Source organism: Acanthisitta chloris, unplaced genomic scaffold, assembly GCF_000695815.1.
Source record: "Acanthisitta chloris isolate BGI_N310 unplaced genomic scaffold, ASM69581v1 scaffold6185, whole genome shotgun sequence".
Taxonomy (NCBI): Eukaryota; Metazoa; Chordata; class Aves; order Passeriformes; family Acanthisittidae; genus Acanthisitta; species Acanthisitta chloris.
Window position 1 is genome coordinate 25,359 of NW_008674189.1, and position 17,731 is coordinate 43,089.

The following is a 17,731-nucleotide window of genomic DNA, read 5'->3' on the forward strand; positions in this document are numbered from 1 at the left end:
ACCTTTCATGGCATGTCAGGCACTGACAAAACCACAAGCAATGCTTTTGTTCTTTTAAGAAAAACGCAGTCTACAGAAGTAAGTAAGCATGAGTCCATTTATCCAATTAGTTCTTAAAAGCCCAGTGAAAAATTGATATATAACCCAAGGTGGATATGGAATCACTTCTGGATCTGATTCTGTTTGATTCGTTTCAGTGTGAAATTCCATTAGGGATTTTAATAGCTTTGAAAGAGCTGCCATGATGTCCTGTATTGAATGCATTGAAATTTGCTTCATGTGCTCTCTCAGCAGAAACTGTAGGCAGTCCAAATGCATAAATCTTAATTATGCCTTAAGAAATCTCTACTAGGAAAACAGAAATATGTATAGAAATTATTTTCTACAACAAGTCCAGCATTTAAACTTTGGTCAACTACAGGAATATAAATGGAAATTTCAGTAAAGGGCATCAATAGTTTTATATCTTGATGCCCTTATAGAAATGACATATGTCCTGGTTTCAGCTGTAGACATAGCTGTGAATGTAATACTTTCTAATATCTATATCATTTCTCTCTGAAACCAATCAGAGTATGAGTTGGGTTTTTTTGTCTACTACTTGCCTGTATGCTATGGCACCTAATTTCCACTGATTTCTGTGAAAGAATAAGATAGAGAAAGCTTTCATAGCACCTTCTTATGCCTGTAGCCCTTTAATTTTCTTGTGTATTGTATGAACTGACCGACTGAAAGCAGCTTCTCTGAATTCAGGACTTGATTCAGAAGTCTATTTGATAATGTCTGCCTTTAGAGCATAAATGGTCACTCTTGAAATCATTGAGGTGGCTCGTTTTCCTACAATTATGCTTTTATTAAATTATTGGGCTGAATCAGGTCCTAAAGTACTGAATGTCTGGATTTGGATATAGCAGTATGTAGGTTACTGATGTTCATTCTAACAGCTGTAGAGTCTTCGTGGCTGGTTTTGCTCTGTTGGAGAGTGATGCAAACTAGGGATGGGTATTGACTAATGTGGGTCAATTGCTTACTGGGGGAGAGTAAAGTATCCAGTTTTCTAGTTCAGGCAAACTATTAAGTAATATATGATTTCAAGCAACTATCTAGCATGACAGAGTTGTGAAAACTCTTCATGACCAAACTAAACCCCTTCATGTTTCAGGTGTCCTTTACAAGTGTGAAACATTTCTCAGGACTACAGAACTCTAGTAACTGGATAATCCTTTCAGGAGAACTGCAGTTTTGTAGCTATTAAGCTTTCTATGAAGGCTAATATAGTTTGTGTGGTCTAGCCACAGTCTAGAAAACTATTCATCTGAAATGGAGCTCTAAAATAAAGATTACTTTGTATTTCAAACACTTACATCACTTTAAATTGCTGCTGGAAGTGGGAAAGAAGAACAAAAGTCTTGTGAACTGTTCTAATGAATGACTAGTTCATTTCTGCAGGGAAAAAATACAATATAATAAATGAGTCATCTGGGAATATATTTATCCTCAGAGATATTATGTGTAAGAAGCAAATCTTTTTGGTGTTATTAAATGTTGCACTCTTAATTATTTTTAATATATTCAGTTTCTGCTGACTGTATATAGAATATTGAACTGCAGTGTTACTTGGAGTTCATATGTTCCACCAAAATTAAACCAGTTGGTTTTGGTTATTATCTATTTCTTCTACTAAAGAGAACACTAATTCTTCAAAGCTTTCAGCTAAAATGTTTGAATAAAGTGGCAAAGGAACTTCATTTATTTAAAAATAGCAAATTGTGTATACAAGCAGGATGCTAAGTTATTGGATACTGTGTGATCCTTGCTCTCTAGAGGGATTAGAAACTCTTGAGATTCATAACTCTTCCTGTAATGATTTAATGTGTAAATATACCTTTCGTTTTGACAGCTGAACAGCTCTTCACAGTGATCTGCAGTTCAAGTCAGTTCCTAATATCTTTGTATGGTAAATGATTAGTGATGACCTTACCTTTCATCTCATTTTCTAGATTATTTAGTGTAATATTGGAACAATTAACCAAAGAAACAGACGGTGGCAGCCACTCGGGTGGCAAACCTGGTGGCTTTGATGTCAAAGCCCTAAGAGCCTTTCGTGTATTGCGACCTCTCCGGCTTGTATCAGGAGTGCCCAGTAAGCTCTTGTCTATTTAATTCCATTGTCATGAATACTGTAACTGCTCTGATATTTTAACTTTCTCGTTTCAGACACTAACAGAAATGAGGTAGTATAAAGTTGAGTTTTAGTTATCTGGTTATGTATATAAAGGGAATTTCAAGGTGAATGATCATCTTTCAAGTCAAACAAGGGGTTGTGAATTCAGTCAGTGTATGATCTTCTTACACAGTTCAATAAGCAGACAGGGGAATACGCTTCCTTTTTAGAAGCTTTGTATAAAAGTAAAATACATGTTAAAATGCAAATACATCAGAAAATAAAATCGAGACTTTTTTTTTTAATTCTAAAAGCCTTCAGATCTGAAAGTGTAGGTGGTCCTAAACCAGTTTAGAATTTGGTAAGTGTATGCTGAAGCACATTACACATTTTGTATTTCCTGCCCCCTCCAATGCACATGAATGCCTTCTGTTTATCACAGTAGAGCTAACAGATAAATTAGGAAACTTAAAAAGTGGGACAATATTGTTTAAAGAAAACAATTGAGTTTTCTGATAATCTTTCCCATTTTCTTTTAATACTATATGCTTTAATACTTTTAGTAATCTTTTTCAGTTATTAACTACTGAAGCTATTTGGGCTGAATATGAAGTTCATGGCTTAGAATTCAACAAGACTTGCAAAAGAAGAAACCTAATTCTGTGTGTATTATATCATGGTCTGTTATGTGGAAATGATCGTGATGGTTTATATTTGGCAAAAGAACTTGTGTGAAGAAAAAAGTGGTTCTATGAAATGCCAGAAAGGAAGTCTAATAAATTAAAAATAAGGCATACTTTATTCTCATTGGTACTGTGGGAACCTCATTAGTCTGGGACTCATTTGTTTCGGTAAAGCCAAAATTTGGATAAATATTTAATTGAGGCAAAGGAAAATTAATAGTTCTGAAGGTGATATGAGGGATAAATGGTGAAAGTGTGTTCAGAGTGTGTTTTCCCAGTTAACTATATTTTTCTCTCCAGACCAAAAATGCAGTTGTGCCACTGGCTGAGGGTACATTTTCTTAGGACATGCCACAAAGTTGTGGTTGTAGCATGGAGCTTCTTAAAGGACATATAAAATGACCTACAGCTGCACACTGACTACATGCCCTTTCTTTCTAAAAATCTCTAGATTTTTGTGACACATTTCAAGCATTAACTTCTGTCACATAAGATTTATTAACAGAGGAAATTATTAGACAGAAAGTTTTAGATCCTAATGAAGTTTTTTATTTTACAGGAACATTTTGTGATTCTGGGCAATAGACATTTTTTTAAACAAAAAACCCTGATTATCTCTGCATGTCTGTATGATCAGTTTCAAATACTGTGTAATTGTAGAAAATTTGGTAGGGCAAGACATAAAAATCTGGTTCATGTCTTATATTCTCTTTTGTTTTTCCTTTTAGGTTTACAAGTTGTCCTGAACTCCATTATAAAAGCCATGGTTCCCCTCCTCCATATTGCCCTTTTGGTATTGTTTGTAATCATAATCTATGCTATTATAGGATTGGAACTTTTTATTGGAAAAATGCACAAATCGTGTTTTCTTATTGATTCAGGTAAGTCTTAAAACTGTTGATTAAAATAAGGGTTTGATTATGTTTTCTTTTAAGTTTGTGGGATTTCAGTTTGAAATAGAACTAGGGGCCAAAGCACTAAAACTAGTGTAACCCCAGTTTACCCTGTTGTTTGTCATTTTAGGTAGAGTAGATTAAATTCAAAAGACACCCTAACATAAAACAACAAACCTCCAACCCTGTGAAAATTCAAACCAGTTAGAGACTAGAACATACTCTGTATAGGTTTTAATTTCCAAAGTGTAGCTGAAATATAAGTAGTGGAAATAATAAGAGTGACTGTCTGCAAGGGACAACTCATTTTTTTCTAATCCCTGATTGCTGAGAAGCTGGCTAGTCCTCTTCTGAGGAATGTACACTGTGCTGAGTTTCTAATTTGACAATCCTTCAAGATTGTGGCACTGTGGTAAGAAGTGCAGTTCTGAAATGAGTAAAGAGAGAAAACAGTGTTATACCATTCAAGTGAAATGATGAAACTGGGTGTTATGGGGGAGTTTGGGAATTCATCTCCATCCTCATGTTGGAGAGAGTTTACCTGGTGGCTAAGGGTGCATTTCTATCAGCTAAGTAATGAAGGAGACAATATATAGTAATTAGATTTGTTTTCCTTTGTGTTGGTGTGAAGTGGCATGAAGTGAGGTAACAGCAATGAAGAAAAAAAAATTAGCATGAGGAGATTCTTAGAAATGATGTGTTATTACATGCTTCTTTCCACTGCTTCATTACTCAAGGTTTTTAAATCATTGTTTTAATTAACCTATTTTGAGTTTGTAAAGCTCAGATGTGAGAGAGACTAAAAATTCCAACATTCCCATGCGTTGCCTTTCTCAGCATTTCTCAGCTTGAAATCTGGATTTACCTTACAACAGGGTTGATATTCTTCATGTGAAGGGTTAACTCATAAAAAAATTGAGAACTCAAGGGTTCTGAATTTTATTTTTTTTGACATTTTTTCAGATATACTAGTTGAAGAAGATCCAGCACCTTGTGCATTCTCAGGGAATGGACGTCAGTGTGTCATGAATGGCACTGAATGTAAGGGTGGATGGGTTGGACCAAATGGAGGCATAACCAACTTTGATAATTTTGCATTTGCAATGTTGACTGTGTTCCAGTGTATAACCATGGAAGGATGGACGGATGTGTTGTACTGGGTAAGTTCATCAATAGCTGAGCTTTGTTTACTTTTAAGCAAGCTTCTGTGTTCAAGTGAGAATTAAGCTGTGCTGTACAATACCCTCAACAGGACATCTTGGTGAGTTTTGCAGGAGACAAGCTCAGCTGCATACTTTTTCCAGTCACAGCATGTTACTGGACTCCTCAGGCTAAAAAGACATTTTAGAAACAAATTTATTCATTGCTTATTTGAGGGCTTTTTGCCCATTCTATTTGGATAAATGTAATACTACATTTATGTCCTTTGAACTAGCATTTTTTCGTGCGAGCCTACAGATATTAAGTATGTCTTCACTGATTAAGCTTAAGAGCTCTCTTTTTGCAGTACTTCTGAAGAATTTTTCACAATGTTAGCATAAATTAGGACAAAGCAAGCTCTCAACTGTCATTGCTTGCCATGGGGACTGCAAACCATTTGTTGACCATTCAGAAACAAGAAATTGCAGGAGCTATGACCCTGACATCGTCTCCATAGGAGCAGCAAAAGGGATTCAAAAATCTGTGTAAATCCCCACCTTTAAGTGCTACTTTGGCATAAGGTATGGTACCTCACACAGTCTTGCAACATAAACAGTTAGCTGGACACAGACTTTTACCCAGTAAAAGGTAATAAAAATCAGATATGCAAGTGGCTTTAGAATCTGTCTTAACTGATGTTTTTATAATTAAACTATAGATTCACATTATTTCTACCTGTAGACCAACAAGTTGCCCATTGTCAAACTGAAATTACTTGCTGAGGGCAAGAGAAATGACAATTGATATATTTTAGTTTTACCCCTGGATTAAACTGAAGTAGATTTAGCAAAAATGGGAAAAGGTTTTGCTTCATTTGAAAATTGTGACATTATAGGTATACCAAATTGTAATAGAAGAATGAGTCTTAGGAAGCCATTTTAGCTTGATGTGCATGATTTGCTGGGTTGCTTTTTACTTAGAAATCTGTTAATGAAACACAGACTGAATAAATTTTATACAAAACAAACAAAACCAAATCCACAAATATTAGAAACTGTGTGAACAGTGAAATAAACTATGTTGGCTTATCTTGCTAGCAGGTGTAATCTGAGTGGGTGAAATATGTGCAATATTTTGCATCATGTTATGTGGCATTCTGTTAGCAAGAATGACAGCTGAAAATGACAGCTTCCACTAGCACTCGCTGGCACAGCTCGTTATCACCTGGTTAACTGCAGTAAACTTGGTTTAAAAATTCTCCAAGCATCAATAATGATTTCTCTCTTATGCATATCTATTACAAGCTGATGCCTCGATCCTGCTACTGCTAGGCAGTCTTCAGATCGTGGCAACTCACATGGGCATCCTGCTGCTCACCAGTTTGCATCTGAATCCCATATGCCCTACTGCTTTTTAGAGGGTCTTCATCTGGCTACTTTTCTCAAATTCACTTGTAACTCACTGGGTAGCAGTGCCCATGAGAAATATGACTCCTTATTGCCAAAGGCTAGACTTTAGAGGCTAAAGGATAGTGTCCTGCACCAGCCAGTGCAACATGTGTGTTGTCAAATCCTGTAGTATGTTTGTGGCTGCATATCTGTATATCTTCTCCATTCTGTGACTGTGTTTATTCCCAGTCACAGTCCTTTCTCTGGAGCTAACTGAAGGCTCGTGCTATTAGTTTTGGATCCCAGTGCAGTCCTTGCTATTGGCCGAGTGGCAGCTTCTGTGTGCCCAAGTTTTTAATGTTCTGGCTCACATTCTAAAACTGAGAGCATAATACTCTTTGCCTCCTTTACAATTTATGCTAGCAAGCTCTCAAGAATTACAGAATTTGAGTCTGCATTTGCATATCTGGCTCTAGATTTTTCCCATGTCTTTGAAACTTCTCGATGTAATGTCTATTAATGGCAAACTCATATTTTCTAAATTGCTTATTTTTAGCTATTTCACTTGATACGTAGGAACACATAATGAGCAGTGATACTTGCCAGCAAAACCCCCAATTTTCCCCTGAGTACCAAAATTATCACATTTAATTTTTGTTTTCACCATAGTGAAGTTATCTTGAGTTACTACACTTGAATAATCTGTGCTGGCACTGCTGTAACTTGAATGAGAGATGGGCAGGGCCTCTGTAATATAAACTACTAATGGGATGGATATTGCCAGCACAGTTGATTCAATGATGGAGCAACTGTATTAGTGGCTACTGAATTTGACTAGGTCAATTTTATGGACAGATGCTGTGCTACTAACTGAGATACTAACAGCTCCTCAGTTCTCTGACACCTAGCTAGCACTGTTCAGATTGATCTGGAGACTTTTGAGATTGAAGCACTCAAGCTGAAATTGCTGAATAATGATACATTGATGTCTTACATGGTTTAGCCTATTAATACACCTACTGATATGTTAACCAGATATTCTCTCAAGGATTCGTGTTTAAAATACTCAATTCATTACTTGAAATGTCTAAGCAATCTAAAATATATCTAAAACTCACATAACATTTTGGGAAAGGGATGTCAGATTTTTTTAATATACCCTTTACTGATATGTCAACTTTTAAAACCTGTCTGTTACTACTTTTTGCTAATAACATATATTATCATCAAAGAAATACTTCACTCATAATTCCTCTGCTTTTGTAAAGAAAAGGTATACACTTAGGAATCAGTTTCTTGCTTTAGAAATTAAGCTTTATGTGCCCCAATATACTCCTTGAAGCATCTTAGAAGATCTGAAGAAGATCCATCATTTCTGTGGTACAGTCTGTTTAGGCTGCACTGTACTTTTGTGTATGTCTACGTGAACATTTCCCTAAGTGTCTACACAGCCGTTGCACTAATGTTCCTGGAAGTAACATGTCAAGACATGTTCAAGAATCTTTCAGGACAGCTTATTCAGAAGTGTGGTAAGTGTACTTGGAACCAGCAGATGTGCAACCAAAGATTTTTCCTAAATAGATGCAAATATTTTACAGATACATCTCACAAGAAAACCCCTTGGCTCATTCACAAAATGTGTTATAAGACTATAAACAAAAAGCTGCAAAATGTGTTTGCAGTATTATCATAACTGTCATGAGAGTGCTGAGGAGTCTCTAAAAAATACCTTTCAAAAAGTGTGGCCAACAGTCAAATAACCAATAATACTCTAGAACTTTGACTTGAATGATTTATTAAGCTAAAGGGAATCAACTAGTTAGGGTGATTTAAGCCATTTTAGTTCCATTCCACCTGCACAAAGGGAAGGTGTGTTACTGCATCCAAATAATACTTGCCAGCAATTAATTTCAGCTTGTTGTCTGAGAGAAGTCAAAGAATGCTTGACAGCTTTTTCCTCTTTGTAAATCAGTTGTAAATGTTCAGCAAACAGTGTTAAGAACTGTGGGGAAAAATGCTAGAAAAATCTTAGAAAATGCTTATTTCTGTCTTTTTCTGTTACATGCCTAAAGATAGATTAATGCTGTTCTGTTAGCATCACTCAGCACCACTCACAGGTCATCTAAGGGAGACTCTTCACTGAAGCAAGTCAGCTCATCCCCAAAGGCATCGATGTGCTGCATGCACAGTGCTCCCAGCCTTCGATGACTACATAGCCAGAAATTTAACACATGATATGCAGCTGAAGAAAGAGTGATAGAAATTTTGGATGACAGTATTAATATACTGCATAAATCTCACTAAAGAGCCAGGGATTGCAGGCAGATTTTTTTTCAATTCGAGTGTTAATTACTGGAATTCTGTTTCATGTTAAAATATAGGTTAACCCCCCTGCCTTTTAGGTAATTATTTGGACTAAGTAAAAAGCTTTGAATCAACCAATTTTAGTTTGCAGAGACAAGATTTAATCTCAGAAGAGAGAAGAGGGAAGGATCAAATTCAGACATGCAAACAGAGCTACAAAGCCAAGGAATATACATATTAAAAGTTAGAATTAGGATCAAAAGGAATGATCATATAAGATAATTTTTCTCCAATTAGCATCTTGACACAAAGACCCCCATCTGAGGAGGATTTAAAACTACTTCACAGGGAAATATCTTTGCCATGAAGTGAACTTGATTGACTTTGACAAGATATCTAGTATCTCAGCCTTAGCTGACTGCTGACCTGTACTGCAGCCAAAGCGTGGAACTAATTTCTTGTCACAGATCATTGCAAATACTTAAAAGAACTTATTTCTACCCAGAAATTTTAAATAAAAATGGATAGAAACTGGATTAGAAATAGGCCAGACTTCAGGTCGTGCTATGAACTCCAGTAGTTAAATAGCTAAAGTTTCTTGCAAAAACTGTGCCCCAAGAAGCAAACAGTTCTTTTAAAAACATCCTGGTTCCCAGTTTGTCCCAGGATAACAGTTCTGTAGATAAATTCAGATCTTCCTTGAGTGCTGGGGTTTTTTTCATCATCTCTCTGAATAGTATATGCTATTATGTTGGAATGTTTTTGTATCCAGCATATGGAAAATATTAAATACATCCAATTGTTATATGACATTGTATGGTACATGTATAGGAGGCATAGTAGATTTGAAAAGAAAAGGTGTTTATTACCTGTCCCGAAGTGGATACAATTACTTTGCTTATTTTAATACATTGTAGCTAAATGTTTAAAAAGCAAATGTATTGTTCAGCACATTAATTATTTAATTTCAATATTTTTGAGCCCTTTGATATAACAAACCAAATCAGTACATAGTTTTTATGAATTTCTTTTGTGAAATTAGTTTGGGTAATATGGAGAAATAGGTAGAAGCACTGACAAATTGTTAGTCCTAAATTAACATGCTGTAACCTATGAAGAAATGAAACACTTGCATTTTATTATACCTGGAATACAGATTTTGTTAAGCCTGACAGCGTCCTCCCCCAATCCAATAGCAAACCTTCTCTAGGTTACTGTTTTGTACAGGTAGTACTCTTCATTTTGTTACAGTAGTGTCCATCTGCTCTGCACATTAAACCTGGGATGGCTATCTGAAAAAGAAAAAATAATTTCTTGGCAGTCAAGTTTGACATCTAGGCTTTCCTTGGAACAATTCCTTGATTTCTGCCCACCCCCACCCCTCAGTTAAAGACAGTAAAGCTGATTAATGGAATGCCACTAACAGGAATTAGCTAAAATAGCTTTAGATGCAATATAAAGTATCTGACTGAGAAAGAAAGACAGACCTGCATCTAAACTAATTTCCAAACAGTCTTAGAAAAAAAAATGTTGGTCATCTTTTGAAGATTAAATGCTTTATGTGAATACTAAAATTTTATACTTGCATTTGCTAACTGTGGTTAAAAACAACTGAAGGAAAAAATTGAAATCTCTTCAGATAGATCAAAGCAAATTAATTAAACTGAAGCCAGTGTCTGACAGGCTGAGATTTGACTTGAGAGGATCACTTATATGTATCCTATATATGCAGATGTATAGCACAGTTTGCATACAGAAGACAGAGGCCAAATTTAAGAGGTGATTAAGCAACTTTGAGTGTCTCTAGGTACTATGACATTTTTTCACTTCTTCAAGGGATCTCTTTCTCTTTAGACCTACCTTGATGGTCAAGACATGGAATTCTGGTTTTCGAGTTGTTGAGGCTGAAATGCTTAAAGCAGTGATCTTGATGCACATCCCACCAGTGCATCTCTGCTCAGTTCTGTGTTGGCAGCACAACAAAGTTAAGTCTGGCCAACCAGGAGAATGTCAGTGAAATCTGTGCTTTAACTCCAGAACCCAGATAAGATTAAATATAAAATTACATGCTTTTTACGAACCAACCTGGAGACTGCTGTGCTTCAAACACAGCCTGTTTTAAGTCAGCTTTAACTTGACTCCACTTCAGCCAAGAATATCTCAGGACACAACCTTTGAAGCCAGGCAGCTTTGAAAAGCTGTCTGATGTGCTCTACAGTGAGTAGAATAAATAGCCTGATCTGAGGTTTTGTGAACCTCCATTGTATGCTTCAAAGAACGCAGGGTTAGTCTCACTTCACAGAATACTGATTTCTGAAGGATTTTTACACCTGTCAAGAGATTGAGTTTGTCAGTCTTAATTTTTAAGATGATTAGGTAGATTAAGGGTAGCAATAAGTAAATCCACCAGTTATGTGTCCGTTGGAACGTTATGAAAAGGGGAAGGTAAAACTGAAACCTAAGAAAGCTAAGAAACTTAACAGATTTAAGATATTTTAAAACTTTGTGGAAAATTATTCAAATCAAAATAGGTTCATGCCTCAGTGCATTGTATCTGTAATGGTACAAATGCAGGATTAGAGGTGTTACTGCATTGCTTTATCATTACACTCACTTAGGGCTTATGTTGGTCCCTACAAAGAGCCTGCAACAATTTTCAGTAAAAGAATATCAGGTGTACAGAAAAGTAAGACCTTGATTTGCATGCAGCTGCATATGAGAATTTCACAATTACCACAGGTAAGGATAAATAAGATTTTAATAATTTCTGATTGGTATTTTAGTTTGGAGTGTGCCATCTGCTGCTGTGCAATACTAAGGGTAATAATGTCTCCTGTGAATCTGACTTTCTCCCTGTTTCAGAGTCTTGGTCACTGATCATTTATGCTGCATTCTAATGATGGTTGACTCCAACTACAGCACAGCTAACAAGATAATTCACTCCAAATTCCAGACGAGGCAGTTTCAGACTGTACCAAGTTTATCCTGTCAGCTCAAGATAATTCTTCACACTGCAGACGTATCTTCAGAAACATATATATGTAAATATAAAGAGCCAAATAGACAATGAAAACTGATTATTGTCCAACAATTTAAGTTGCATAGAGTCACCAGGTCTGGCAGCATCAACAAGTGGGTCCTTTTACAAGGACTTCTGAACTGTTAGTTACTGCCTCACTCATGAAAAGATAGGAAGAGCTTCAGGGTTCAATTCAAAATTCTTTTCTAAGCTGTTGAAAAATAGATGTCTAATTTATCATCTATATGAAATGAGTGAAAATGCCAGAGTGTAGCCAGAAGTGGCATCTCTGGAGAATAAGCATTTTTAAACGCCGCTCTGAGTAGTACACATCTACCCTTATGAGGAAACAGAATTAAGGGATATGAAAAATACTTTGTCATTCATATTATCTGTCATTTCATCTGTCCTCTGGTTCATGTAATGGAAAAACCATTTACAACTGAAATTCACAAAGTATGACTAGCTCTGTAAACAGGCACAAAGGAGGGCAGGAAGGATGGTACTTGGCGGTGTCCTGACAATAGGTGTTAGGAAGGCTAAAAGCCTAATGGACTCAAAAAGAGATGGGACAGGTCCACTGAGAGCCATTAAATATGGCACCTCCTATGCTATAGTACATCCCTGAGCCACAGAGGAGGATGGGAGTGTTTTGCAAGACGTTTTGCTGAGGATTCGAGATGTGATATCTTGAATTCCTGGTGTTACTTTAGCACAACTCAAGGGCTTTTATTTCTTATGTTTCTTAGTTGTAACTTCCAATCCATCTGGAATTTGTGTCTATGTAACTCCTTATTTGCACTTTGGGTGAGAAGTCAGCATTAATCCTTTTAAATGAATATACCTTGTTTCTGAGGATGGAGATTTTCCTGTTTTCTTAAATTAACCAAACTCTGTCTCATTTTTTAATCAGAAGGCAAATCGACTCCTTTAATCTTTCTTTAATTGGAAATTATGGAAAATGCCATTTGACATGCATGAAATGAGCAGCAAAGTTTTCCAAAAGAAAAGGACTTCCTTTTATACTTTGATCTCTAGTATTAATGCAATCTAAAATACTACTTCATGAATAGAAATTGCACTGCATTATTTGAATGGCGTTTAATTGTATCTAGAATTAAGTCATAAAATTTGTGAGTAATGCAGTTTCAGGCCGTTGTTTTTAGGAATTCAAGCTTAGATTAGTGCCAAGGTGATATTAAATTCAGGTGCTCCTGAATAAGGAATGCTTTTGAAAGAGTTCAGCATCTGCCCAAATTTCTTCTAGTACTGGTTAGCTGCATTTTCCAATTTTTACTGCACAAGGCATTAGTCCGACATAGATTAGCCTAAGACATTGGGCTTAAAATCAAACTGAAAACAAGGAGGAATTTTTTTTATATGTTGTGCACTATAAAGTGAATGAAGGAAATGCAAGTCAGAGTGCTTATGCCAATAGAGGCTTTATGACAGAGCATGGAAATTTCAAATTTGCTCCTGGGTTGCTAAGTCAGTGCAAGGCCTGGCTGCCTGAACATGTTTTCTTTGTGAGTAAAACCAGTGCATGCAGTTGGATTGCAGTGATTCCCAGAGCTGTTTTCTCCAAGTAAAATTGTAAATATTAATCTTTCAGCTTTTTCAAAAAGATACATAGCAGGAAAATGTTGGCATCAACACCAGATGAATTTATGCCTTCACTCTGAACTCTGGTGACTTGCAGACAACTGTTTGCTAATGGTATACTTCAGTTAGATGCAAAATGCATTCATATGTATTTGAAATTTAATCAAAACGTTTGCTCTTATCAGTTATTGCTGGAAAAACACTTTGCCTGTATGATATGAGTCATGTCTATGAGACAAACTCGATTCTAAAGTAATAAAATGATTATGAATATACATTTTAAACAAACATTGAGGAAATTTTATTCCTAAACCATAAGGCCAGATGACTACGCTTGAAAGAAGATGCAAATGGCAACATGCACTGGGACAAAGCAGCAATTCAGCCTGGGCAATGAGGTGTTTTACTCATTAGCTTGGCTTCTTTATTGCTAAGGCTTCTCAAATGTAGGGAAGTTGCTCTGAGGGAATGGGCATAGATAATGATAAAAAATGAAACATTGCCATTGATCTCCTTTCCATAGCCCCCTGACATGCTAAAGATTGCTAAAAACATTGCCCAGAAGACTTAAGTAGGTCAGTATAAATGGCACCATTATAAAGACTGTATTTTCCATATGAATATGCTGTGGCAGAATTGGAACCTTGGGGTATTTTGAAATTGAAGGTAATGATCCCAGCCTTTCTGAATGACTGTAACCCTTCTCCATAGTACAGTTCTATTGAAACTAAGAGGAAAAAAAATCCAAATTAAATATATATTTTGAAGTTTTCTTATTTTTTCTAGCAAGTCTAAGTAGTTATAAGTTACTATTCAGTACCTCAGTTCAATTATGAAAACAATTTAGAAGATGATACATAAATTATTTTAAAAGGTGCACGAAGGTGTGTAAAATAAACTTCTTTGTTACATAGGAAGTTTGTTTGCTTTAGTTAATATAAACTGGCATTATTACAGATCACCAATGAGGAAAAGTACCTTTGGGCCTCAACCTGCAGAGACTTGATGCATGTGCTTATATCTAACCATCCATAGGGCCACCTTGCAGAAACTGGGATTATGATACATTATTAAAAGACCAATAAAAAATGAAATAAGTAATTTTGAAAAAGTTTATTCCCATGTTTAATAAGTCTATTCCAACAGAGATGTTAAGGACAGGAGCCAAACTTGACTAGCAAGAGAGCTCAAAGCCTAATCACAAATTTCAGATATATGAAACACAACAGCATTCACAGAAGAGAAAACAGATTTGCAAAAAGATCGTTCTACAATACCATATCTTGTTTTTCTGTGCTGAATTTTCATGGCTAAAAAAACATCTTAAGCAAAATCTAATACAAACTTGTCAATATAGACAAAAAACCCAGAATAATTCCTTTCCAAGAAGAGATATTTCCAAGGAGTTCCATGTGAGAATTATTTTTGTAACTTATCAAAATGTCTTTTTGCACCTCAATGCTACATACAAATTTCTCTGCTATTAAAATATCATTTTTTCTGTTTCTAAAATTTGTTTTCTGTTTTTCATTTTCCTAAAATCATGTTCATGTTTTTACAGAAATTTATTCTCTTTTGTTTCTTTCTGAATTAATTTAAAATCTCTTTGCTGCATCCGACTGTGGTATTTCAGGAAAAAACGATTGGAATTCAGTGTTGCAGAAAAAGTAGTGCTGCTTGTACTGTTGAGATATATATTGCTGTTTATTTTCTCAAATGATCATTCATGTAGATGAGATATTTATGAACTAAAAATCCTAATATTTCAATATACTTTGTGATCATCATTTTAATTTGAGACCTGAAATTTAGTTCGTTTTAAGTGTCAAAGAACAGAACTGTTGCAGTTCTCCATTTATGTTTGATAATACTTCTGATCTGAATGCTATGTTCACTCAGCATTCTATTTTAGGGCATGTATTAGAAAAGCAAAGTGAATGTGGTCAGTGCCTTCTTCCTCATGTTGTTCTTCTTTGATTACTGAAGGAATGCATAGAATGTTATCTAACCTGAATGATCAAATTCTCCGTTTCTCTGACTCTTCATTGCTGTTAATATAGTGATCTACCTATAAGATAATCTTATTTCTTGCAGATGAATGATGCTATGGGATTTGAATTGCCATGGGTGTATTTTGTCAGTCTCGTCATCTTTGGGTCATTTTTCGTACTAAATCTTGTTCTTGGTGTATTGAGCGGGTAAGCATACACCTTTTTCATCATGAAGGCAGAGTCCTGAATTCAGTTGCCATGAACACACAGGTTATGTTATCCAGGTGAGACTTCAGTTGTGATGACATCAACCTCTGGTGCTGCCTCCTCTAATTAGAACAGGAAAAGTTTTCTGTATTTATCATAAATAACATACAAACAGCAAAATCAGAATTTAGACCTATCAGTATAGGTCTTCATGTTCAGCCTTGTGGCAATGTAGAAAAAGGACTAATAATTCTCATGCACTTACTTAAATATTATTTCAGTTAATCTTCTAAGGCATCACACCTACAGCAAAATTTGGGTAAGTAAAGTCAAACAAATTTTCATTTGTTTTTTTAAGAACTGAGTAGGACATAAACTTTGTGTTGAACCTACGTGATCTGGCAGCTGCAAAAAGGACTCTGCTGTTTAATCAATGACTGAATCATAACTTATTTCCTTACGTTTTACAGGTAAATGATGCAATAGGATGTGAATGGCCATGGATCTATTTTGTTAGTCTTATCATCCTTGGCTCATTTTTCGTACTTAACCTGGTTCTTGGTGTACTTAGTGGGTAAGCAGTTGAGTTAACATTGTGTATGCTACTGCTACTTGTAAGATGGCCTCTGCATTTACTCAGCTTCTCAGCAATGGCTTTTCTGCATGCACTTGAGATTCTTATGTTATCCTACCAGTGTTTGCTTTTTGGGCTGAACTGTGTGATTCTAGTGCCTGTATCTGTCTTGACATCACATTCACCATGCTTGCCAAAAATATTCATTAAATAAGGCACTCATTTCCTTATTCTGTAATGTTCCTGCAGGGAAGACCGTTTGGCACACAGGGATGGGTGGTGTACCTGTACAGATATTCTCCCCTGTATGCAATTGTTGTTTTCTGAAAGACCATCTTTTGCTTTTGTTCAAACATTCATTAAGCAATTGAAATGTTATTTATGTTCACCAGTCATATTTGACACAAATATACTGCAAAACATTTTTAATATATGCTTCAAGATCTGTCTTACAGGAAGATTGTGGCTGCAGTGCCCCAACACAAAGTGTTTGGTGCTTCTTGCACTGTAGAGCTGTGTACTGCTTTGACATCCTGTGACAGGAAGCTGATATATTTATCAATAATCAAGTACCAATTTAATGCAGATGTCAGTGGGAGGTAGTCACAGCTGTTTGTTGGTTTGTGCACTCCAGGCTCCAGCCAAGAACTAAAGGGATGTCAGCTCTAACTGTATAATGTTCTTTAAAACTGTAGTTCATGGCAGGAGTTTGCCAGGTTTTCTTCTTACAGAGCCCCTTTACTTGAGGTTACAACTCCATTTCCTTTGCCATTTACTGGTTTCTAGCACATTAAGCTTGGGAAACTCCAGTTTATGGTAAAGATATTTTCTGAGAAATATATAAAAGTTCCTGCTAGTATTTGAATACTAAAAAGAAAATTATAGTTGTATGCATTAGCTTTTAATTATACAGCAAATAATATTGTTCTGGCAATCTCAGGCAGGCTGTGCCATCTTTGTTAGCCTACAAAAAATGTCTTTTGCATGGAAAGCCGCCTGAAGCTGCAGCTGATGGTGTCAACAGGCTGCTCTGTGTGCAGCCCTGTTTGCGGCTTTGCCGCATTTTATGCTAGATTTGAAGGAAATTGTAATGCATTATCATACTTCTGGATATCAGACAAGCAAAATTTCCAGTTGCTGATGCTAAAAACTGAGCATTTTTATCTGATGAGTTGCATTACAATGTGCTTTTTAAAATCTAAAGTCATTTATCTGTGATAGATTCCTGTTGCACACAGGAAACTAGGGAAAGCATAGTTTAACCTGACTGTCAGAATCGTTTTACAAAGCAGATGCTTAAAAGCAAAAAGCTAGTACTAAAACCACATTGCTGATTTTTAGATTTAATCTTTTCTTTTCTGGACCTATCCTGTAAAGTCTGATTTATACTGTCATATCAGCTTTATCCGAGGACAAATGTTGAAATTGTTGCAGAACTAAGGGTCTAGCTTTCAGCCACACTGAACAAACAAAGTAAGAGAAGGACAGATAAATGAGGGTAGTTACAGTGTAATTTATTTCTTCTTCTGATGCTGTTAACTAATATTGCTCTGTGACTAGACTTTCCACTGAAGTCATTAGAGGATTAGGCTCTCACAGTTCCTTCCCTGGCCCTTAAGAAGGTTGTAAGCACCAATTAATTTTCTTCCTGTCATGTGAAGGTGCCTGCTAACAGATAATAAATATTCCTATTTTTCCTTCCATGACTCAAATTGTTATTGGTTTCAAATTTTTCTCTTTTTAAAAATGAATGTGAGGGAAAGTAA

General features: G+C 35.9%; 1 protein-coding gene across 1 annotated transcript in view; it reads left to right on the top strand.

Moving 5' to 3' along the window:
• The window catches only part of CACNA1D (calcium channel, voltage-dependent, L type, alpha 1D subunit), a gene marked incomplete at its 5' end in the record, with an annotated part of 118,408 nt that overhangs the window by 1,689 nt on the left and 98,988 nt on the right, over positions 1-17,731 (top strand). Inside the window, 4 exon segments of the mRNA XM_009075230.1 lie at positions 2,001-2,143; positions 3,576-3,728; positions 4,704-4,900; positions 15,862-15,965. Of these exon segments, the coding sequence (XP_009073478.1) occupies positions 2,001-2,143; positions 3,576-3,728; positions 4,704-4,900; positions 15,862-15,965 (597 nt within the window).